Genomic DNA, 25,619 nt, shown 5'->3' on the forward strand with positions numbered 1-25,619 from the left:
ACGATACAAGCCATAACCACAGTATGAAAACTCAAAATGCTAAATAAAATTTTTGTTTTAATCAAGTAAGATGAACCATCATGATAGTTGATATTTTTGTAGAGAAAAATGTATTTCATAAACTCTTTTACCTAGAAGGAATTATTTAATCATGTATGCTGACTAGTATACTAGTATATTAACAATGACATTGTCTTAGTTAGGGTTCTCTAGACAAACAGAGCTAGTGAGATGTGTGTGTGTGTCTATACAAGGAGCCCTGGTGGCACAACGGTTAAGCACTTGGCTGCTAACCAAAGGGTTGGAAGTTCGAACCCACCCAGTGGTTCCTTGAGAGAAAGACCTGGCAGTTTGCTTCCATAAAGTTTGTTGTTGTTAGGTGCCATTGAATCAGTTCTGACTCATAGAGACCCTAAGTACAACAGAATGAAACACTGCCCAGTCCTGCACCATCCTCACAATCGTTGTTATGCTTAAGTCCATTGTTGCAGCCATTGTGTCAGCCCATCTCATTGAGAGTCTTCCTCTTTTTTGCTGATTCTCTACTCTACTTTACCAAGCATGATGTCCTTCTCCAGGAACTGATCCCTCCTGACAATATGTCCAAAGTATGAGACATAGTCTCGCCATTTTTGCTTCTAAGGAGCATTCTGGTTGTACTTCTTCCAGGACAGATGTGTTTGTTCTTTTGGCAGTCCATGGGACGTTTGATATTCTTCTCCAGCACCACAATCCAAAGGCATCAATTCTTCTTCAGTCTTCTTTATTCATCACCCAGCTTTCACATGCATAGGGGCGATTGAAAGCACCATGATTTGGGTTAGGCACACCTTAGTCTTCAAGGTGACGTCTTTGCTTTTCACACTTTAAAGATGTCTTTTGCAGCCGATTTGCCCAATGCAATGTGTCTTTTGATTTCTTGACTGCTGCTTCCATGGGTGTTAATTGTGGATCCAAGTAAAATGAAATCCTTGACAACTTCAATCTTTTCTACATTTATGATGATGTTGCTTCTTGGTCCAGTTGTGAGGATTTTTGTTTTCCTTACGTTGAGGTGTAATCTGTATTGCAGGCTATGGTCTTTGATCTTCATCAGTAAGTGCTTTAAATCCTCTTCACTTTCAGCAGGAAAGGTTGTGTCATCTGCATAGTGCAGGTTGTTAATGAGTCTTCTTGCGATCCTGATGCTCAGTTCTTCTTCATATAGTCCAAGTCTTGGATTATTTGCTCAGCATACAGGTCGGATAGGTATGGTGAAAGGATACAAACCTGACACACACCTTTACTAACTTTAAGCCACATAATATACCCTTGTTCTGTTTGAATGATTGCCTTTTGATCTGTGTACAGTTTCTTCGTGAGCACAATTAAGTGCTCTGGAATTCCCATTCTTCACAATGTTATCCATAATTTGTTATGATCCACACAAGTCAATGCCTTTGCATAGTCAATAAAACACAGGTCAACATCCTGGCTTTCAGTCAGGATCCATCTGACATCAGCAGTGATATCCCTGGTCCCATGTCCTCTTCTGAATCCAGCCTGAATTTCTGGCAGTTCCCTGTCGATATACTGCTGCAGCGGCTTTTGAATGATCTTCAGGAAAATTTTACTTGGGTGTGATATTAATGATATTGTTCAATAATTTCTGCATTCAATGGATCACCTTTCTTGGGAATAGGAATAAATATGGATCTCTTCCAGTCGGTTGGCTGTCTTCCAAATTTCTTGGCATAGACAAACTCTTTACTTCATCATTTCTTCCTTTTGCTTTAGCTACTCAATGTTCAAGAGTAAGTTTTAGAGTCTCTTCTGACATCCATTTAGGTCTTTTCTTTCTCTCCTGTCTTTTTAATGACCGCTTACTTTCTTCATGTATGATGTCTTTGATGGCATTCCACAGTTCATCTGGTCTTCAGTCATTAGTGTTCAACGTGTCAAATCTATTCTTGAAGTGGTTTCTAAATTCAGGTGGGATGTACTCAAGGTTGTACTTTGGCTCTCCCTGACTTGTTCTAATCTTCTTCAGTTTCAGTTTGAACTTGCATATGAGCAACTGATGGTCTCTTCTGCAGTCAGCATTTGGCCTTGTTCTGACTGATGATATTGAGCTTTTCCATTGTCTTTTCCCACAGATATAGTGAATTTGATTCCTGTGTATTCAATCTGGTGAGGTCCATGTGTATAGCCACCATTTATGTTGGTGAAAAAAGATATTTGCAATGAAGAAGTCATTGGTGTTGCAAAATTCTGTTGTGCCATCTCTGGCATCGTTTCTATCACTAAGGCCATGTTTTCCAACTACTGATCCTTCTTTGTTTCCAACTTTCGCATTCCCATCTCTAGTAATTACCAATGTATCCTGACTGCATGTGCAATCTATTTCAGACTGCAGAAGTTGGTAAAAATCTTCAATTTCTTCATCTTTGGCCTTAGTGGTTGGTGCATAAATTTGAATAACAGTCATATTAACTGGTCTTCCTTGTAGGTGTGTGGATATTATCCTATCACTGACTGGGTTGTACTTCAGGATAGATCTTGAAATATGCTTTTTGATGGCAACGCCATTCCTCTTCAAGTTGTCGTTCCCAGTGTAGTAGACCATATGATTATCCCATTCAGAATGGCCATTACTTGTCTGTTTCAGCTCAGTAATGCCTAGGATGTCAGTCTTTACGTGTTCCATTTCATTTTTGATAACTTGCAGTTTTCCTAGATTTATACTTCATACATTCCACATTTCAATTACTAATAGATGTTTGCAACTGTTTCTTCTCATTTTGAGTCATGCCACATCAGCAATGAAGGTCCCAAAAGTTTGACTCCATCCACATCATTAAGGTTAACCCTACTTTGAGGAGGCAGCTCTTGCCAAGTTGTCTTTTGAGTGCTGTTCAACCTGAAGGGGTCATCTTCCGGCACTATATCAAACAATGTTCTGCTGCTTTTTATAAGTTTTTCACTGGCTAAATCTTTTCAGAAGTAGTCTGCCGGGTCCTTTTTCCTTGTCTGTCTTAGTCTGGAAGCTCAGCTGAAACCTGTCCACCAAGGGTGACCCTGCTAGTATTTAAACACCGGTGGCATAGCCTCCAGCATCACAGCCACACGCAAGCTCCCACAGTAGGACAAACTGATAGACACATGGAGGCCATGAAGATTACAGCCTAGAAAACCCTATAGAGCAGTTCTGCTCTGTCCCATGGGGTTGCTATGAGTCTAAAATTGACCACACCCCACAATAACAATATGTACCTATAATACAGAGAGAGAGATTTATTTTAAGGAATTGGTTCATGTGATTGGCAGGGAGGGAGCTGGCAAGTCCAATATCTGTAGGTCAGAGGATAGGCTGAAGATTCGTGCAATCTTGTGTCCCAGAGTCCATAGGTGAGATGATGGGAAGAGTTCTGGCAAGATGTCTATTCATAGCCTGGAGTTAGAGTACACCCTGTGATAAACACTTTTTGCTCTTAAGGCCTTCAGCTGATTAAATGAGGCCCAACCACATAATGGAGAGCAACGTGCTTTACTTAAGGCAACTGATTTGATTATATATAACTACGTCATAACTGAGTCTAGACTAGTATTTGACCAAACAGCTAGACACCATGGCCTAGCCAAGTTGACATGTAAAATTAGCCATCATGGTCATATATAATATAAATGTATATACATTATATTATGAAATGCATATAACAAATATCTCTCTTAAACTCAGCATAGATATATTCATTCTCAAAATCTAACACTAAAACTATACTAAAAGATATTTATTCCTTTTGACATTCAAAATGCACTTCAGGATTTTATGGCTCCTTTGGGTGGGGACATCAGTTACCACTGCGTTGTGGATAAGCAGTTGTTCAGGTTCACAAAACTTATAGAGAACAGAATGATCAACATTCAATTTCACGATTCAGTGAAGATGCAGTGGCTGCTCTCATGTTGTAACATGAGATTAGTAGATGGAACAGATAAAGGAGAAGGGGTTATTGTCTGAAATTTGAGAATGAATATATCTATGCTGAGTTTAAGAAAGATACGAATGAAACTACTGTTTCTATTTGCTCTTCCATTAGCTCTTCCAGTTATAAAAGTTACTTGTCTCAAGTTTTACTTCTTTCCTGCAGTTAGACATGGAATATGCTATATTCTTTCTTTTCTATCTGATTTTTATATTAGCATCAGAGTATGCCTTTTTTTTTAGATTGGCATGGTGAGTGTTGTGGCATCTCAGCTGTTTAGAAATTTCATTCTTATCTTTTCTGTTCTTCTTATGCTTAACCTGCCTGATGCAAAAAGACCAAACTGAATCTTGCATCAACTAGAGTTCAGGTCAATTGGTAGTACACGAGTCTGCGTGCTTAGTTATTATTTCCTTTAGACTTAATTTTTTATCTGAGTGTTTAAGCACCTTCTTTATACATTGGTCATTCATTTGAATTTCTTCGAGCCTTGTTTACTAAAAACTAAAAAAAAAGTTCTTCTATTGGCAACCTGTGATAGTCCATTCCAACCATGTATCATCTTACTTCTACTTCCTAAAAAGAAAGCATTCCCTCTAGCAAGCAACTGTTCACCTTGTTTCTCATCAGTAGCGTTGGCATTAGTTCAAGTTCTATCAACACTGTTCCATCAGATAAAGCTGTTGGTAGCATAAAGGATGGGGGGAGCTGTATGTGTGCGTACTATTCAAGCACCAATGAGCAGGCTAAAGCATTATTAGTGCTCCCACATTAACCTGTTTGTCTAATGTAGCTGCACCTTCATGCTGGCAGTGACACTTCCGCATGTGTGTATCAGCATCTGTCTCATAATAGTTGAGTAATTTGGATAAGAACTCAAGTTTTCTGGTTTTCATTGACAAAATGGTTAATAATTAAGCCTTTGTTCAAAATCTTTACATAAACATAATTTTTAATAAGTTAAAAGCCCTAGTCAGAATATAAGCAATATGTCTGCAATCTGTTATCATCTGTCCTGTTTCACTAGTTATTAACAGAACTAGACGAGCTTCTTTCTTAGAAATGTTAGGCAGCAAGGAAAGTTTCAGCTTATCTAGCCTAATGATGATCTTCTAGAAAGCAAGAAAAGAACTCTTAGAACTCAGAATCATTCTCTGGGGGCTTCCCCTCTTTGTAGAAAGAAATCTGACACTACACATAAAGGTTTTTTTTGATTCAGGAGAGGACTTTGGAGAGAGCCTTATAAAACATATCACTATGTCCCAAGGTATAACCCTCATTTGGAACATTATCAGTCAACTATACTGAATCACTTGTATATTCTGCGATTAGTTGTGGCAAATCAGAAGAGATTTAGTCAGTCAACAATGAGAAATTTCTCCAGTTATTATGATCGTTGCCAGTTCTGCTGAGTGTTCAGGGATGCACGTAGAATTTCCAGGCAGTTGCACCATCTTTATTACTTGCTTCATTTTTACTCTGCTGCCCTGGGCCATTTGTGAGCCTTTAAGATTCATTTCATCCTGTTAGCTTAAGGCATAAGCTAAAGGCAAACTCTAGGGTAGAGGTTAGAGCAGGGCTTTTCAAATTATAGGTAGTAATTTACCGAAAAGTCATGAAATCAATAGTGTGTCTCATTCAGCCTTTTTTAGAATGAAATGGCATAGACCAGAAGACATCGGAGTGCATCACATGTTGTAATGATAAATATTGTTTCATGAAATTTTGAAAATATGATTCATTGTATTAGATTGAAAAATATAAAATTGCCATTGTTTTAGGTCAAAAATAATAGAATATCAACAATTTCATGTGGTTCAACTTTATGTATACCATTTTATATATTAGATATATACCAAACATATATGTATATACTGAGTTGATATGAAAAATGTATTTCCTGCAATAGTTCATGGTCAAAAAAGAAGTTCAAAAACCACTGAGTTAGAATAAATGCCTAACAGTCACCACTGTGCTAAGTCTAGAAGAAAGCCACAAGACATTTCCCCTTAGTTCTAAAAACACTAGTCTCTACTGGATAGAACAAGACTGATTCATGAGAAATAAGACTGATTCATGGGAAAGAGTATTAATCATTAATAGACATAATTAAGCAGTATTTTTTTATAATTAATAGACAGTATTTTGAATCCTAAATTTGACATACAGATGTACTATAAGATTTAGAGACATTCACAAAAGTGATAATACAGCCAAGAAAAGCTTCCTCATTGAGGGAGGTAAAAGGAAGAAATGAGTCCTACTAGAGGGGAAAAGATAAAAATATTCATGTTGCATTTTTTTTTAATACAAGTTCTATTATCTAGAACCTTCATTCCACAGAAGAAATACCTACAGTAGGCGAATATAATGAATAATTACAATTTTCATGAAATAAGATCAGAAAACAGTTTAACTTTGAAAACTGCCAGCTTAAGAAACTTAGGAATTATGGAAATCATTGCCTCAGGGAAATTACTAAAGATATGTAAATGTATTAAGTATATATCACACATTATTTTACTAAGGAAATAAAAATTTCTTAAGATCTCAACGTGAATGTGAAATCTAAGACCTTGGGGATAATTATTTTGGAACTGTTTCATTGTCTAGCTACTTAGAGATGTTTATAAAGAAAAGCATCGCTTATTGTGTGTTAATGAGGAGTTTGTATAGGCACATTTTTCTGAATAAATTGAATTAGATTTCAAACTCAAAATACTGGGATATCCTCAGAACAAGTCTGGTTTTTTGTACATTTCTCTTACAAACACCACCCCTCTCACTACCAGTTTCTAGTTGGAGCCTTGTATTCTACCATGACCACATTAGCCACAGTTTTTCTGTTTGACTATTTTAACAGGCTGCTAACAGATCTTTGTTGCTAATCTCCTGTGCCACCAGTACCTGTGTGGCTTTTCATAACACAAATTTGATCATATGTCAATCCCCTTCATAAAGTTCTTTAATGGTTTCTCGTTTCCTACAGGATAAAGTCCTTTGCCTGGTATACAAGGCCCTACACATCCTATACTTTGCCTGCCACACTAGCCTCATCTCTTACTGTGGATCTTATATGCTCCATCCAGGCCAAATTTTTCTATATGCCAACCTATTTTACACCTCTGCCTGGAATGCTTTGTATATCTAATGAATTTTGCCTCAATATTCAAATTGTTTAATATCATTTCTCTAAGATGCCTTTCTTGATCCCTCTTTCATCACTAGACCAATGATTCCCAAATGTTTCAGCACATTAGAATCACCTGGAAATTCCAAAGTCCAGAGGGTGGGGCAAAAGCATCAGTAATTTTTGAAGCTCCCCAGGTAATTCTAATGTGCAGAAACATTTGGGAACACTGCAGTAGACTCTAAGCTACTAGAATTTAGCAATTGTCTCTTATTCATCTCTTGTCTTCCCTATTATAACTATTTATTGAATGAATAAATAAATGAAGCTGAAGAGCTGTATTGCCAAGTTTGTGTTTTAAAAAACTATAGAACTATACTATCCACTACAGTAGTCACTAGTCATATTAAGCACTTGAAATATGGCTGGTCCAAACTGAGATGTGCTATGTGAAGTGTATACCAGATTTCAAAGACTTAGTACCAAAAAATGTAAACTAGCTCATTAATAATTTTACATTGATTATATGTTGAAATGATAGCTTTGATAGATTAAATAAAAGTTATTATAATTAATTTCACCTTAGAGATAAGAGCCCTCACAGGAATAGATATATGCACACCCATGTTCATTGCAGTACTGTTTACAATAGCAAAAGGATGGAAACAACCAAGGTGCCCATCAATGAATGAATGGATAAGCAAATTTGATATATTCACACAATAGAATACTATACAACAATAAAGAACAATGATGAATCTGTGAAACACCACGTATCATGGAGGAATCTGGAGGGTATTATGTTGTGTGAAATTAGTCAGTTGCAAAAGGACAAATATTGTATGAGACCACTATGATAAGAACTCAAGAAAAGGTTTAAACACGGAAGAAAGCGCTCTTTGATGGTTATGAGGCTGAGGAAGGAGGGAGGGGGTATTCACTAATTAAATAGAAAAGAATTATTTTAGGTGAAGGGAAGGACAATACACAATATAGGGGAAGTCAGCACAACTGGACTAAACCAAAAGCTAAGACGTTTCCTGAATACAACCAAACACTTCAAGGGACAGAGTAGCAGGGGCGGGTGTCCAGGGACCGTGGTTTCAGGGGACATCTAGGTCAACTGGCATAACAAAGTGTATTAAGAAAACGTTCTGCATCCCACTTTGGTGAGTGTCATCTGGGATCTTAAAAGCTAGCAAGTGGCCATCTAAGATGCATCAATTGGTCTCAACCCACCTGGAGCAAAGGAGAATGAAGAACACCAAAGAAACAAGGAAAATATGAGCCCAAGAGACATAAAGGGTTCCATAAGTCAGAGATTTCATCACCCTGAAACCGGAAGAACTAGGTGGTGCCGGGCTACCATCAATGACTGCCCTGACAGGGAACACAACAGAGAATCCCTGATGGAGCAGGAGAAACATGGGATGCAGACCTCAAATTCTAGTAAAAAGGCCAGGCTTAATGGTCTGACTGAGACTGGAGGGATCCCAGAGGTCGTGGTCCCTGGACTCTCTGTTAGCCCAAAACTAAAACCATTCCCGAAGCCAACTCTTCAAACAAAGATTACTCTGGACTATAAGACTTAAAATAATACCAGTGAGGAGTGTGTTTCTTAGCTCAAGAAGGCACATGAAACTATGTGGGCAGCTCCTGTCTGGAGGCGAGATGAGAAGGCAGAGGAGGGCAGGAGCTGGTTGAATGGACACAGGAAATACAGGGTGGAGAGAAGGAGTCAATATGCTGTCACATTTTAGGGAGAGCAACTAGGGTCACATAACAACATGCATATAAGTTTTTGTATGAGAAACGGACTTGAATTGTAAACTTTCACTTAAAGCACAATTTTTAAAAAAGCAAATAATAATTTCACCTGTTTGTTTTTACATTTTTAATGTGGCTACTAGAAAATTTTAAATTACATTTGTGGCTTGCATTATATTTCTGTTGAATAGTTCTGGTCTAGAACAAATCACAATTAAATTACTGCATGATTTGCTACTAATAGTGATATATGGTGTCTAATAGGTTTATTTTTTCTGATCTTTTCTGCCTCATTAAAAAACTTTAAACATTCTATGTGTTTTCATTATACTAGAGTTTTGCCTGTAATATGTTCATTTATTAATATCTGAACTTAGCAAATTGACTTGAAGGCAATGAGTACCCTACTGGGAAAGCAAAGAAAGTAAAAACAAAAATAATTATATAAAATAAAAAGTTATTGACAAAATAGCTATTTCACAGTAATGAGAAATTATAAAAGGGATTATGGAAGAATGAGAGATTATATCCAGTATGATTTGAACCATTTAAATTACTTTGCTCTTTTCCATAAGGAGCATTAAAACAAGGTAAAGGTCTGGTGATCTACTTCCGAAAAATGAGCCATTGAATACCCTGTGGAGCATAGTTCTACTGTGACACACATGGGATACCCATGAGTTATATAGTCAACTCAATGGCAACTTTTTGTTTGTTTTACATCTTTAAAAAATCACCTTTATTCAGGTATACTTTATATACAGTAAAATTTACCAATTTTAAGCATACAGTTCAAATGAGACTTGACAGAAGTATACAGTTGTGTAACCACCAACACAATCAGGTCTTAGGTCATTTCTGTTACCCCTCAAAAGTTCCTAAATGCCGCTTTGCATTCAGCCTCCTCCAGTCTTAGCCCTAGCCCATGGTAAACACTAATGTCTCTCACTATGGTTTTGCTGTTTCTAGATTTTCATATGAATGGAGTCATATAGTATGTAGTCTTTTATGTCTGATTTTTTTTACTTAACATAATGCTTTTGAGAGTTATCCATATTTTTGCCTGTATCAGCAGTTATTTCCCTATTACAGTATACTGCAGTATTTCATGGTACATACACAATGAAAATTTGTCTGTTCATCATTGATGGACATTTGGGTTATTTAGCAGTTTTTGACCATTACGAAAATAGCTGTTATGAGGATTAATAGCACTCATTTCTGTTGCATAACCCCTTGAAGTGAGATTTCTGAGGCATATGATAGGTGCATTTTCAACTTTATAAGAAACTGGCACTGTTTTCCGAAATGGCTGTATCATTTTGCATTCCCAACAGCATTGTAAGAAAGTTCTGTTGTTGCTGTTAGAGGCCGTCCAGTCGGTTCCAATTCATAGTGACCCTGTGTACAACAGAACAAAACACTGCCTGGTCCTGTGCCATCCTCATAATCACTGCTGTGCTTGAGCCCATTGTTGCAGCCACTGTGTCAGTCTATTTCATTCAGGGTCTTCCTCTTTTTTGCTTGTCCTCTACTTTACCAAGCATGATGTCCCTGTCCAGTGACTGGTCCTTCCTGATAACATATCCAAAGTATGTGAGATGAATTCTCGCCATCTTTGCTTCTAATGAGCTTTCTGACTGTACTTCTGCCAAGACAGATTTGTTCGTTCTTCTGGCAGTCCATGGTATATTCAGTTATGTTTTGCCAGCATCATAATTAAAGGTATCAATTCTTTCATCTTCCTTATTCTTTGTATTTCTCGTGCATATGAGGCGATTGAAAATATTGTGGCTTGGGTCAGGCACACCTTAGTCCTTAAAATGACATCTTTACTTTTAAACACTTTAAAGAGGTCTTTTGCCATAGATTTGCCAACACAATATGTCGTTTGATTTCTTGACTGCTGCTTCCATGGGCATTGATTGTGGATCCAAGTAAAATGAAATCCTTGACAATTTCAATCTTTTCCACGTTTATCATGATATTACTTATTGGTCCAGTTGTGAGAATTTTTTGATTTATGTTGAGTTATAATCCATACTGCAGGCTGTAGTCTTTGTCTTAATCAGTAAGTGCTTCAAGACCTCTTCACTTTCAGCAAGCAAGGTTGTGTCATTTGCATATCACAGGTGGTTAACGAGTCTTCCTTCAATCCTGATGCCCCGCTCTTCTTCATGTAGTCCAGCTTCTCGAATTATTTGCTCAGCATTCAGATTGAATAAGCATGGTGAAAGGATACAACCCTAATGCACACCTTTCTTGACCTTAAACCACACAGTATCTGCTTGTTCTGTTTGAACCACTGCCTCGAGGTCTAAGTACAGTTTCCTCATAAGCACAATTACGTGTTCCGGAATTCCCATTCTTCGCAATGTTATCCATAATTTGTTCTGATCCACAGTCAAATGCCTTTGCATAGTCAATAAAACACAAGTAAACATCTTTCTGGTATTCTCTGCTTTCAGCCAAGATCCATCTGTCAAGCAATGATATCCCTTGTTCCACATCCTCTTCTGAATCCACCTTGAATTTCTGGTAGTTCCCAGTCAATGTACTGCTACAACTGCTTTTGAATGATCTTCAGCAAAATTTCACTTGTGTATGATATTAATGATATTGTTTGATAATTTGCATTCTGTTGGACCACTTTTCTTTGGAATGGGTACAAATATGGATCTCTTCCAGTCATTTGGCCAGGACGCTGTCTTCTGAATTTCTGGACATAGATGAGTGAGCTCCTCCAGAACTGCATCCATTTGTTGGAACATCTCATTGATATTCCGTCAATTCCTGGATCCTTGTTTTCACCAATGCCTTCAATGCAGCTTGGACTTCTTCCTTCAGTACCATTGGTTCTCGATCATATGCCGCCTTCTGAAATGTTTGAAAGTCAGTCAGTTCTTTCTGGTACAGTGACTGTGTATTCCTTTCATCTTCTTTTGATGCTTTCTGCATCTTTCAATAGTTTCTCTGTAGAATCCTTCAGTATTACAGGCTTGAATTTTTTCATCAGTTCTTTCAGCTTGAAAAATGCTGAGCATGTTCTTCACTTTTGGTTTTCTGTCTCCAGGTCTTTACACATTTCATTATGATACTTTGTGTTCTCGGGCCGCCCTTTGAAATCTTCTGTTTAGCTCTTTTACTTTGTCATTTCTTCCTTTCACGTTAGCTGCTGTCTTTTTAATGACCTGTTGCTTTTTCCATGTATGATGTCTTTGATATCATTCCACAACTCATGCGGTCTTCAGCCATTAGTGTTCAATGCATCAAATCTGTTCTTGAGATGGTCTCTAAATTCAGGTGGAATATGCTCAAGGTCATACTTCGATTCTCATGAACTTGTTCTAATTTTCTTCAACTTCAGCTTGAACTTGCATATGAGCAACTGATGGTCTGTTCCACAGTTGGCCCCTGGCCTTGTTCTGACTGACGATATTGAGCTTTTCCATCATCTCTTTACACAAATGTAGTCGATTTGATTCCTGTGTATTCCATCTGGCAAGGTCCATGTGTATAGCCACCGTTTATGTTGGTGAAAAGGTATTTGCGATGACGAAGTCGTTGGTCTTGCAAAATTCTGTCATGCGATCTCCAGCATCATTTCTGTCATCAAAACCATGTTTTTCAGCTACCAGTATTTCTTTGTTTCCATCTTTCACATTCCAATCATCACTAATTATTAATGCACCTTGATTGCATGTTTGATAAATTTCAGACTGCAGAAGTTGGTAAAAATCTTCCATTTCCTCATCTTCCTAGTCTTGGTCTGAAAGCTCAGGTGAAAACTATCCACCAAGAGTGACCCTGCTGGCATTTGAAATACCAGTGGCAAAACTTTCAATATCACAGCAACATGCAAGCCACCACAGTACTACAAACTGACAGACACATGGTGGAGGAAAGTTCTAATTGCTGCAAATCATCACCAATTCTTGGTTTCAATCAGTCTTTTTAATTTTAACCATTCTAGTGAGTGTGCAGTAGTATTTCATTGTGGTTTTAATTTGCATTTGCCTAATGATCAGTGATGTTGAGCATCTTTTATGTGCTTATTTTGGCATTTCTTAGGTAAGTTTTTGTTCACACCTGTCTACTTTTCAACTGGGTTGTTTGTCTTCTTGTTATTGCGTTGAAAGAATTCTTTAGATATTCTAGGTACAAGTCTTTTAGCAGATATATATTGTGCAAATATTTTTCCCAGTCTTTGCATTGCCTTTTCATTTTCTTAACATTATGTTTCAAAGAGAAGTTTTTTAATTTTAATGAAGTCCAGTTTATCAATTGTTACTTTTATGGTTTGAGTTTTTGGTATGCCAAGAAATCATTGCCTAATCCAAAGTCATGTAGATTTTCTAGTATGTTTTCTTCTAGAAATTTTATAGCATAAACTCTTAAATTTAGGTTTATGATCAAGCTGTAGTGAATATTTGCATATGTTGCAAGGTAAGGGTTAAGATTCATTATTTGTTTTTGTTTCCTTATGTATATCGAATTTTCTCGTCCCGTTTGTTGCAAAGACTATCCTTTTCCTATTAAATTATGTTAACACCTCTATCAAAAATCAATTGAGCATAAATGTATGGACCCATTTCTGGATAATCTGTTATGTTTCATTGATCTATATGCCTATCTTTATGCCAGTATCACACTGTCTTGATAAATGTAGTTTTATAATAAATCTTGAAATCAGCTAGTTTAAGTCCTCCAACTTTGTTGAAAGGGCAGTTGTTTTGGGTTTTCTGTGTCAGCCGAGACAAGATCACCTTGTCAATTTTTACAAAAATCCTGCTAGGATTGATGAATTTAGGAGGAATTGCCATCTTAATAATACTGTTTTTTTTTTTTTTTCAATCTCATGAACAAATTATATTTCTCCGTTCATGTGGTTCTTTTTTGAATTTCTCTCAGTTAGGTTTTATAGTTTTCAATGTACAGGTATTTCACAGTTTTTTTAAATACACTCCTAAGTATTTTATGGAGTCCCTGGGTGATACAAACAATTACTGTGCTTGGCTGCTAACCAAAAGTCCACCTAGAGTTCCTTGAGAGAAAGGCCTGGTGATCTACTTCTGAAAAATGAGCCATCGAAAACCCTATGGAGCACAATTCTACTCTGACACACGTGGGGTCTTTGTGAGTGAGAATTGACTGGGCAGCAAGTGGTTTGCTTTTGGGGTTTTGTTGTTGTTTTTCTAAAGTATTTTATGGGCTTTTTTTTTTTTTTTAATGCTATTGTAAATGGTATTTTTTATTTCAATTTCCAGGTACTCATTGCCATTATTTAAAAATGTAATTGGATATTGTATGTCAAACTTAAATCTTATGCCTTTGCTAAACTCACTCATTAGTTCCCGTAACTTGTTTGTAGATTCTTTGAGATTTTTCTGCTTAGATTTGCTGTGTATAAAGACAGTTTACTTATTCCTTTTGAATCTACATGTCTTTCATTTTTCTTGCCTTAATGCACAGGTTAGACGTGTTGAATATAAGTGGTTAGAGCACATATCCTTGCCTGGTTCCCAATCTTAGAGGGAACATGTTCCATCTTTCATCATTAAGTTTTCTACAGGCTTTTTAAGATACCCTCTGTCTGGTTGAGGAAGCTTCCTTGCACTCCTATTTTTTTTTAGCGTTCTTATCATACATGGATTTTGAATTTTGTCAAATGCTTTTTTCTGCGTGTAGTGAGATGATCATGTCTTTTCTTTTTAGTCTATTCTTGGGGTGTGTTAAAGTGATTAATTTTCTAATGCTAAAACAACCTTAACTTGGTCACAATACATAATCCTTTTTTTGTCGTGTCACTGAATTTGATTGGAAAACATTGTGTTGGAGATTTTACATCTATGTTCATGAAGACTATAAAACCCCCAAAAATCAAGCCCACTGCTGTCGAGTCCATTCCGACTCATAGTGACCCTATAGCAGAGTAGAACTGCCCCATAGGGTTTCCAAGGAGCAGCTGGTAGATTCGAACCGCACACCTTTTGGTTAGCAACCAAGCTCTTAACCACTGTGCCACCAGAGGCCTGTAACTCATTCAGAGTCAAACATGGCCTGGTAATAAAACTGATACAAAGACAATACAAGAAACAAATGAACAAAAGCCCAGCAACTGTAGATCTGAAGTCTTCAAACTTTGACTCATAGAATGAATTAGGGCATGTTTCCTCCTCTTCTGTTTTTTTTAGAAGAGTTTGTGTAGAAATATTAAGTCTTATTTAAATAAGCTCAGTTCTTTTTTTTATCATTGCTCTCCAGTGTATTTATGAACATCTTAGGTTTCAGTAATATTACATTTATTGTTATACCTTCTTACATTAAGGATATTTACCCTATAATTAGTAGATATGGTGCAGATCATGTCAATTTTCATTTGTAACTTCCTCTATTTTATTTTACTTTTAATTGCTTAAGCCATCTGAAAATTATTTTAATGTATGATGGGGGACGAGGAAATAAATTTCGCAGTTTAGCAGGGGAAGGAGATAAACTGCCAGTTCTAATACTATGTAGTATATGTTCTCATGAAAGTTTCAGGGAGCAAAGGAGAGGCAATTAAATCCAGACAGCAAGGTAGCTTTCTGGAGTCGGTAGAATCATCAGTTATTTAGACTGGTGGCCTCCAAAAATGCTTTATTACACCTATAAAATAAATTTTAAACACTTCCAGTATGTGTATTTTTAAATTGATTTATGACTCATATATAGGTACTAGTTATTTGCAATGAAGAAGTCGTCGGTCTTGCAAAATTCTGTCATTCGATCTCCGGCATTGTTTCTATCACCAAGGCCATATTTTCCGACTACTGGTCTGTCTTCTTTGTTTCCAACCTTTGCATTCCACTCGCCAGTAATTATCAATGCATCTTGATTGCATGTTTGATCAATTTTAGACTGCAGCAGCTGATAAAAATCTTCTATTTCTTCATCTTTGGCCCTAGTGGTTGGTGCCTACATTTGAATAATAGTCGTATTAACTGTTCTTCCTTGTAGGCATATGGATATTATCCTATCACTGACAGCATTGTACTTTAGGATAGATCTTGAAACATTCTTTTTGACGATGAATGCAACACCATTCCTCTTCGAGTTGTCATTCCCAGCATAGTAGACTATATGATTGTCCAATTCAAAATGGCCAATACCAGTCCATTTCAGCTCACTAACGCCTAGGATATCAATGTTTATGTGTTCCATTTCGTTTTTGACGATTTCCAATTTTCCTAGATTCATACTTCATACATTACAGGTTCCGACTATTACTGGATGTTTGCAGCTGTTTCTTCTCATTTTGAATTGTGCCACATCAGCAAATGAAGGTCCCAAAAGCTTTACTCCATCCACGTCATTAAGGTTGACTCTACTTTGAGGAGGCAGCTCTTCCCCAGTCATCTTTTGAGCACCTTCCAACCTAAGGGGCTCATCTTCCAGTACTATATCAGACAGTGTTCCACTGCTATTCATAAGGTTTTCACTGGCTAATGCTTTTCAGAAGTAGACTGCCGGGTCCTTCTTCCTAGTCTGTCTTAGTCTGGAAGTTCAGCTGAAACCTGTCCTCCATGGGTGACCCTGCTGGTATCTGAATACTGGTGGCATAGCTTCCAGCATCACAGCAACACACAAGCTCCCACAGTACTACAAACTGACAGACACATCAGTCATTAATATCACATGTAAGCAAAATTTTGCTGAAGATCATTCAAAAACGGCTGCAGCAGTATATCGACAGGGAACTGCCAGAAATTCAGGCCAGTTTCAGAAGAGGACGTGGAACCAGGGATATCATTGCTGATGTCAGATGGATCCTGACTGAAAGCAGAGAATACCAGAAGGATGTTTACCTGTGTTTTATTGACTATGCAAAGGCATTCAACTGTGTGGATCATAACAAACTATGGATAACACTGCAAAAGAATGGGAATTCTAAAACACTTAATTGTGCTCATGAGAAACCTTTACATAGATCGAGAGGCAGTTGTTTGGACAGAACAAGGGGATACTGATTGGTTTAAAGCCAGGAAAGGTGTGCATCAGGGTTATATTCTTTTACCATACCTATTTAATCTGTATGCTGAACAAATAATCCAAGAAGCAGGACTGTATGAAGAAGAACAGGGCATCAGGGTTGGAGGAAGACTCATTAACAACCTGCGTTATGCAGATGACACAACTTTGCTCGCTGAAAGTGAAGAGGACTTGAAGCACTTACTAATGAAGATCAAAGACCACAGCCTTCAGTATGAATTACACCTCAACATAAAAAAAACAAAAATCCTCACAACTGGACCAATGAGCAACATCATGATAAATGGAGAAAAGATTGAAGTTGTCAAGGATTTCATTTTACTTGGATCCACAATCAACAGCCATGGAAGCAGCAGTCAAGAAATCAAAAGACACATTGCATTGGGTAAATCTGCTGCAAAGGACCTCTTCAAAGTATTGAAGAGCAAAGATGTCACCCTGAAGACTAAGGTGCACCTGACCCAAGCCATGGTATTTTCAATCACATCATATGCATGTGAAACCTGGACAGTGAATAAGGAAGACCAAAGAAGAGTTGACGCCTTTGAATTTTGGTGTTGGCGAAGAACATTGAATATACCAAGGGCTGCCAAAAGAACGAACAAATCTGGCTTGGAAGAAGTGCGACCAGAATGTTCCTTAGAGGCAAGGATGGCGAGACTGCGTCTTACATACTTTGGACATGTTGTCAGGAGGGATCAGTCCCTGGAGAAGGACATCATGCTTGGCAGAGTACAGGGTCAGTGGAAAAGAGGAAGACCCTCAACGAGGTAGATTGACATAGTGGCTGCAACAATGAGCTCAAGCATAACAACAATTGTAAGGATGGTGCAGGACCGGGCAGTGTTTCATTCTGTTTTGCATAGGGTTGCTATGAGTCGGAACCGACTCGACGGCACCTAACAACAAACAACAAGCACTATAATAACGTAAGGCTTACCGAGAGAACTTCTACATACCCTTGGAATGTCTCTGAAAGAATATTAAATAACAATTTTGCTATGCTATGTAAGTCCGTAGTTTTATTATTACTATTTGGCAGTGAATACTAGATATTGTTATACTTTCTCTCTAGAAGCAACCTTACAGTTTGAGCTCCTTTCATATAGCTCCAACCAAGAACTGGCAGTATAATTTCCTTTTTTACCACTCTTTTCTGGTTTATTTGTGAACATTTTGCTTGCACTATTATTGGTGACTTCAGGACTTGAGACTTACAGAAAAACTACATCAAAAGTACAGATTTCCCACTTTTTGAAAGTTCGCTTTCTGCCACTTAGCTTTTACAGAAGACATACATTAGTACCAGTTTTCACTAACCAAGTGAAATCTGAAGAGGATTTTTGCTTTTATGAAAAAAGGCGAAAAACAGAAATAGTGCTGAGCATTTGTTTTGCAGTGAAACATTAAACTGGCAGCACACACCTGGAGCAAGGAAAGTGGCGTTGCCCCCACCTCTGGCCTCAGGGCCTTCCACAGCTCCTTGAGGGTGGGAAGATGGCAGGCTGGGGGGAAAAGGGGAGTGGCCAATTAGGCCCCTCTTCCTGGTTTCTTCCCAGGCGCCTCGCAGCCTCTGCCCTCACCTTGCCCCACTCCACCTAGCCCCAACCATCCCTGGGCTGTGGAGAGTGGTTTCCAGTCCCTCCGGGAAGGCCTAGATGCTGGACCCTCTAGGATGCACAAGCTGAGGAGGGCAGGATCCCGGGGGTTAGCAGCCCTAACCTGGGAAGAGGGCAGCCTGTGTCCTGATTAGGGGATGTCTGTCCTGGCAAAGTTCCTTTCCCAGATACTACACTCAACATCAAGCTGCCATAGCTTTGAACTGTGTCTGTGAGCATCTGTGCTTTATCTCAATTTATATGTCATATCATTCCTGCTTTTACTATATGTTAGGGTTATTTTAGATTTTATGCATTATTTGGTATGATTTGGTAGGTTATTTTTTGGGTGTGGGAATGCTCAAAAAATTTTTCCATATAAATTAATGGTAATTTCTACTTTATGCCATTTTGGCTTAGAAAGGTTTGATAGGAACACTGTACTTTCAGATAGAGGGGAAAATCTGTATGTCCTTTTTGTACTGTCCCTTGTATAAAGCCCATGGAGAAATACCTTATACTTTATTCCATACTGTGCCGAGTTGCCTTATGGCATATATATAGAAGAATAATCATCCATATCCTCACCCATTTGGCAATGGTTGAAGAGAAAATGGTTACAGTATTTGCTCCACTAGAGCTATCTCATGAAGATGCTGAGGAGACTATTGGGAAAGAATCCAATATACTCCATTTCTCTGAAATATTTCTCAAGAATGGTTGGCTTATTTTTTCTATTATTGGCACTATTATTCTTCCTATTATTATTGTTAACTAAGTATTATATTAATTAATTCACTACATTACATAACTTAAAGACAATAGTTATTATAACTGTTTCCACCTAAGAAAGTAGAGACAAAGCATTTGTGAGACAGGCTCAAGCCTTCACCCCAGTGAGTGTCAGGGCTGGGAATAGAATGTGAAGTTGTGAATTCCGTATGCTGAACCCAGTCCACTCAATGTGCTGGCTTTGTTTTGTGACTAAGCCAAAGGATAAAAAAAGATTAATCAGTGAGAATGTGTCTGTAATTATGTTCTAATCCAAAATAAGAGGGTGAGAAATTTTTCACTTCACTACGGAAAAAGTGTAAGATTGCTTTAGCGATGATTTCAGTTTATGAAACTAATCAGACAAACCCAAATAATCCTTATAAATTAAAAGATTGATATCTTTTAAATAAGTATTTTTTTTCTTTTCCCCAGTAAATGTGTTTTTATAGTATGGAGTTCAGAGACCTTAGCTTTAGTTGATAAATCACCTCACGGAGCATTATATTTCTGTCGTTTCCTGATATTATTTTGGCTTTAGGTAGCACATTTGAAATGCTCAGAGACATTAAGCTTAAGATGGCACAAATGATTGCAGTTCTTCAAAGTTTGGGACAAAGAAGCCCAGTTGGTAAGCCTATTCTGTTTTGTCTGTCAGCTCCCTATGCTTTCTTTCAATTATTTCTTGTCTTGGAATCTATTTTCCTCTGAAATATCACTTCCTTTTTTTTTTTTTTTTTTTAATGCATTCAAATGCCTGCTATGTAATAGGTATAGCACTAGACTCTGGACATATAATGGTGAATAAAGCAGAAAAATTCCCTGCCCTCAAGAAGCTCACATCCTTATGTTTAACTTTGGTGCCCTTCTCAGTCAGAGCTCACTGACATCTACTCATCACATACTTTTCCAGTTTTCAGCTTTTACAAAAAAGGATAGATTTCCAAGTATTAGCGTATAATACCCTGCTCTTCCCAGTGGCGACTACTTCCCCTGTTACATTTAATGAGTTACTATGCCTAAAGTACTTAGAAAACTGCCTGGCCCATGGAAAGAATTATGTTTATAGGTAGATATAGCTAAGATAGGAGTAGCAAAGCACTTTCCATCGTTTCAGTATGCCAGCAGATATTGTTTATTCTTTGCACAAAATCAAAATTACAGGGATGTCCCATAATAAGCGATACTACATTCGAACTTTCAAATTTGTAGAAAATATAAATTAAGGTTTGGTTAATTCACTTCACAAAAAGATTTTCCATATTCCTTCCTAAGTTCTATTGTTGCTTTTAAAATATGACTTAATATTCAGAAATATTTTTATTCAAGCAAGTATGTTAATAAAATGAAAAATATTGTATCTACTCCTTTCTCCTTCAAATGAGGTTTAATCATTTGGGGGGAGCCATAACTATAAAGTAGCTTATAGACATAAAATATGGTGCCTAGTATTCTCTGCCAAATAAAGATTAAAAAAAAAAAATTTTTTTTTTAGTACCTTATATTTATATAACATGTATAGTTTACAAAGCCCTGTCATATGCCTCATTACATTTAGTTCTGTAACAGTCCTGAGAAGTCAATTAAACAAGCATTATAGTTTCCATTTTGCAAATGAAGAAACCAAAGCATTATTTTGTACTCACGGTGACTTAAACAATTGATTTGAGGAGGAGTCAGAACTTCTGTCCCATGTTCTTTCCATTATAAAACTGCAAAGCATTGTTTCCTTAAAGAATAAAATAAGCTAAATGCCAAAATCAGCAAACCGAGTGCTGGCCTACAATTCACAGCATTACCACTAAAATTGGAAAAGCCGACCTCCATCCAACTCATACTCCAACCTCAGGTTCCAGAAAACACATTTGGACATAAATCAGTTTCAGATGACATGCAGTTTGACGACCTTGTTCATAATAGATATTATTAAACATGAGGGTGGGAGGAGAAGAGTGAAATCTGAACTAGAATTTATATGCTATCTGTAATGAGGAATATGGTCTAGACATGAAAAATTCTGTGACAATAAAACAGCTGCATCTAGGCATGGCGTTTTCAAATAATTATACATATTTTTACACTTAGACTACTCTGATAGATATGGGGAAATAATTTTATTCAAATTTAAATGTCTGAGGAACAATATATTTAAAGTTGTTGATCATAGTAGAATATTTTTCAAAGTTCCTTCCTAAAATTATTAGGGAAAAATCCCAAGATTTTGGAAGTCTCTCTTTCATTCAACTGTCAAGGAAAGAATGCATTTTTCATTGATTAAAAAAAAAAAAATGTGGGCAGCAGGAAACTTCGAACTTTACCCCCCATTTTACCAACTAACTCAAGCTAGTACTATAGCAAGAAAATAACCTTTAAAAAATCTTAGAAATGAGTTCAAACAATATAACAATCTAGGTTGGTTCCACATACTTTATTTAGTTCTACAAATAGCTCACAAACACTTGTGAATGATTTGTTTGTACTATAGACCAGCAAGATATAAATTTCAGCAGCCCAAATTACTTAATCTGACACTCAGGGACTTTGATGATCTTATTTTTCTCTTTCTCCAGCTTATTCACCAGTCTTCATTTTCGTAAAACATTTTCCTCTTCCCCATGTGCATCCTGCACTGGGTTGCCTTTATGCCTTTGGTTACGATGTCTCATCTACCTGCTATGGCTCAATCTAATTTCTCCTTCAAGGCCTACTTCAACTGCCATTTTCTCCACCCAACTTTCTCTCCCTTTCTTCTGCATGAATTTCCAAAGTAGCACCACACAGCTATAGAGTTAACCTTATTTCCTTTTTGATCATATAAGTTCCTTAATATCAGGAACTATTTTTGTATCCCTCACTCCCATACATAATAGTGTACTCCCCCTCCGCAGTAATTGTTTGCAATATAATAAAGTAGATAAAAGCATGGACTTTGAAGTCTGACCGCCCGATTTCAAATCCTTGCTCTATCATTTATTAGTCATTGTAGCCTCAGGCAAGTTATTTAACCTCGCTGAACCTCTGTTTCCTAATGCATAAAAAAGGGATAATGATACCCCTTCTGTTGTTATAAGAGGTGAGTGGGAAAGCAGTCACATAGGTCCTGGTAATACATCTCTATGCTAGGTTCTAAAAAATGGTGAGGGTGCTGGTAGTAGTGGTAGTATTTGTATGTTAGAAGCCACTGGTGGCACAGGGGTTAAGAGCTCAACTACTAACCAAAAGGTCGGTCATTTGAATGCACCAGCTGCACCTTGGGAACCCTATAGGGCAGTTCTACTCTATCCTGTAGGGTTGCTATGAACCAGAATCAACTTAATGGCAATGGATTTTTTCATTTTTCTTTCTTCAGTTTCTCTAGTTAATACTCTACTGTACCACATATGCTACTCTTTTAGGAATTATTTTGCACTAGTTTGTAAATACCTGTAACTTCTTGGGGAAAGGTACCTCAAGAGCATATTTCAAAACAATCAAACTCTCCTTGAAATATAGAAACACAGATATTCTGCAGTGTTTAACTTGCTAAGGTAATCATAGCTTTAGGCAATTTTAAGTAGCAGTTCTTTCTTTAGTTTCCTCCCTGACTGGCATGATGAAAATCTGTTTATCTTGAAGAATTTTGTTGTTTTTCTTTTTTTCTTATTGCTACCACACAGAGTTTATAATTTGTGGTTTCTACGCCTTGAAAGACTAAGCAGCCATAGGACTGTTGTCAAAATGGCCATCAGGTGACAACAGTTGTGGATAACACCATCTGGAGAAGTACAAAGGGGGCTCTGTTCAGGTACCTGTGGGCAACATCAATCAACCTGTATGCTACTCTACAGGAGGGACAATGAGGTAAATTTGGTTAGGAGCAGCAGACTACAGCTGGCAGGTGGAAACCTAGGGTTCCCAAAATAAAAACCATTCGTGACCCTCAATAATTTTCAGTAATCACTTATATAATTATTTCTTGTGATCGTTGAGAAGAATAAAATGCACAGCATGATGAACGTAATTGTGACTGAATTATACATGTAAAAAATGTTGAAATGGTGACTGTTTTCTTCATATATGTGTTTGTGTGTATGTGTATCATTGTTGTTAAGTACCATCAACTCAGTTCCAACTCATAACAACCCTATACTATACACAGAACAAAATACTGCCTGGTCCTGCGCCATCTTCACAATCGTTTTTGAGCCCATTGGTGCTGCCACTGTGTCAGTCCATCTCATTGAAGGTCTTCCTCTTTTTTGCTGACCCTCTACTTTACCAAGCATGATGTCCCTCTCCAGGGACTGGTCCCTCCTGATAACATGCCCAAAGTACATGAGATGAATTCTCTCCATCCTTACTACTAAGGAGCACTCTGGCAGTGCTTCCTTCAAGACAGACTTGTTCCTTAGTCTGGCAGTCCATGGTATGTTTGGTATTCTTCACCAGTATCGTAATTCAAGGGTGTCAATTCTTCATCCATCTCCCTTATTCATTGTTCAGCTTTTACATGCATATGAGGCGATAGAAAATATTATGGCTTGGGTCAGGCGCACCTTAATCCTGAAAGTAACATCTTTGCTTTTCAGTACTTTAAAGAGGTCTTTGGGCAGCACATTTGCCCAATGCAGTATGTCGTTTGATTTCTTGACTGCTGCTTCCATGGGCGTTGATTGTGGATCCAAGTAAAATGAAATCCTTGACAACTTCAGTCTTCATCATGATGTTGCTTATTGGTCAATATCTTAGTTACCTAGTGCTGCTGTAACAGAAATACCACAAGTGGATGGCATTAACAAAGAGAAATTTATTGCCTTACAGTCTAGTAGGCTACAAGGTCAAATTCAGGCATCAGCTTTAGGGAAGGCTTTCTCTCTGTTGGCTCTGGAGGAAGGTTCTTGTCAACAGTCTTGCCCTGGTCGAGGAGCTTCTCAGGACAGGGACCCCAGGTCCAAAGGATACACTATTCTCCTGGTTGTATCTCTTTTATATGTCTCGCTTATGTCTTTTATATCTCAAAAGAGATTAGCATAATGTGGTAGTAAAATGAGCCATCTAGGAGTTAAGAGAAACTTTGTTTTAAATCCTAGCTTTAGTCTTTACTAGCTGCATAACTTTGGGGGTAAGACAACTTTCATAAACCTCAGTTTACTTTTCTATAGGATTGAGATAATAATATTACCTTGCTCCCAGGGTTATTGTGAGGATTCGTGAGATAAACTATCCGAAGAATTTAGCAGATAATTTGGTACATGAGTGTTTAATAAATGTTAACGATTATTTTTTATTATTAATCAATGAAGTCTGATGTAAAAAACAATCAAAAATGAAGTGTGTATCAACCAAACCAGGTATGCTGCAAAGCATCTTGCTCTGGGTCTAGGTATCCAAACTTCTTTCAAGTGAAGATTTGTTTGATGTAGACATGTTTCACTACTTTAAAGATAATAGCCCTGAAGTTTCCACAAGGTAACAGGATTGGAATTCTTCAATGGTGTCAACATACTGTTCTGAGCAAGCCTGTAGCTTCATTAAATTTTATGTTGACTTTAAGTGTCCTAGCTGCCAGTTCCTTTGAATTAGAAGAAATAGCCTAAATTCTACCAGGGGTGGTACCAGTTGACAGAGATACTGCTTCAATCTTCTTCCTCTCCTCTAAGCCACAAACATGCTTTAACTTTTTCAGGGCACATGGCTTCACCAAGGTCTCCTCAAATCATGTGTGTCTAATTTGCTTGTCAAATGAATAAATGACTTTAAAGGCCTGGATTTTGGGTTGAAACAAATGCAAATTTTGGTAAAATTACTGCCTTTGTGAATTAAGTCATCATTCTTCTTTGGAGAAAAATACGTTTGTCCAGCATCAGGTACAAATACTGTGCTGTTGGCTTTATATTCCCATTGGTCAGAACTTTGTTTTGTATGAAGCTCTAAGACTTGCATTATATCATGTTTTATATTAAAAAAAAAAAAAAAAAAAACCCGTTGCCGTCAAGTCGATTCTGACTCCTAGCAACCCTATAGGACAGAGTAGAACTGCCCCATAGAGTTTCCAAGGAACGCCTGGTGGATTCAAACTCCCAGCCCTTTGGTTAGCAGCCGTAGGACTTAACCACTATGCCACCACGGTTTCCATCATATTTTATAGTGATGGTAAAATCAAGGAATATATAGGTTTGTTTTATTTCTTTTCTTTGACATCTTCCAGCTTAGCATACTTCCCCAGTGCAAAAAAAGGCAGATGTCTTTTATGGCAAAAAAAAAAAATAAGAGATTGGCAGTATTCTCTTGTTCTGTTCAAATGACTGCCTCTTGGTCTATGTACAGGTTCTTCATGAGCACAATTAAGTGTTCTGGAATTCCCTTTCTTCACAATGT

At 37.4% G+C, this 25,619-nt stretch overlaps 1 protein-coding gene across 5 annotated transcripts in view; it reads left to right on the forward strand.

Annotated features, from left to right (window-relative positions):
• CWC27 (CWC27 spliceosome associated cyclophilin) overlaps nucleotides 1-25,619 on the forward strand; it is a 255,095-nt gene that overhangs the window by 176,576 nt on the left and 52,900 nt on the right. For 2 of the 5 annotated variants that reach the window (XM_023545500.2, XM_023545501.2), the window contains one exon: nucleotides 19,804-19,893. The exons of 2 other annotated variants lie outside the window; for them this stretch is intronic. In XM_023545500.2, coding sequence (XP_023401268.1) covers nucleotides 19,804-19,893 — 90 coding nt within the window. Of the gene's footprint in view, nucleotides 1-19,803; nucleotides 19,894-22,918; nucleotides 23,151-25,619 lie in introns of those variants that run through there. One more of the 5 variants, XM_023545502.2, reaches the window with a different exon arrangement.

This window comes from Loxodonta africana, chromosome 2, assembly GCF_030014295.1.
Source record: "Loxodonta africana isolate mLoxAfr1 chromosome 2, mLoxAfr1.hap2, whole genome shotgun sequence".
NCBI classification, from domain to species: domain Eukaryota; kingdom Metazoa; phylum Chordata; class Mammalia; order Proboscidea; family Elephantidae; genus Loxodonta; species Loxodonta africana.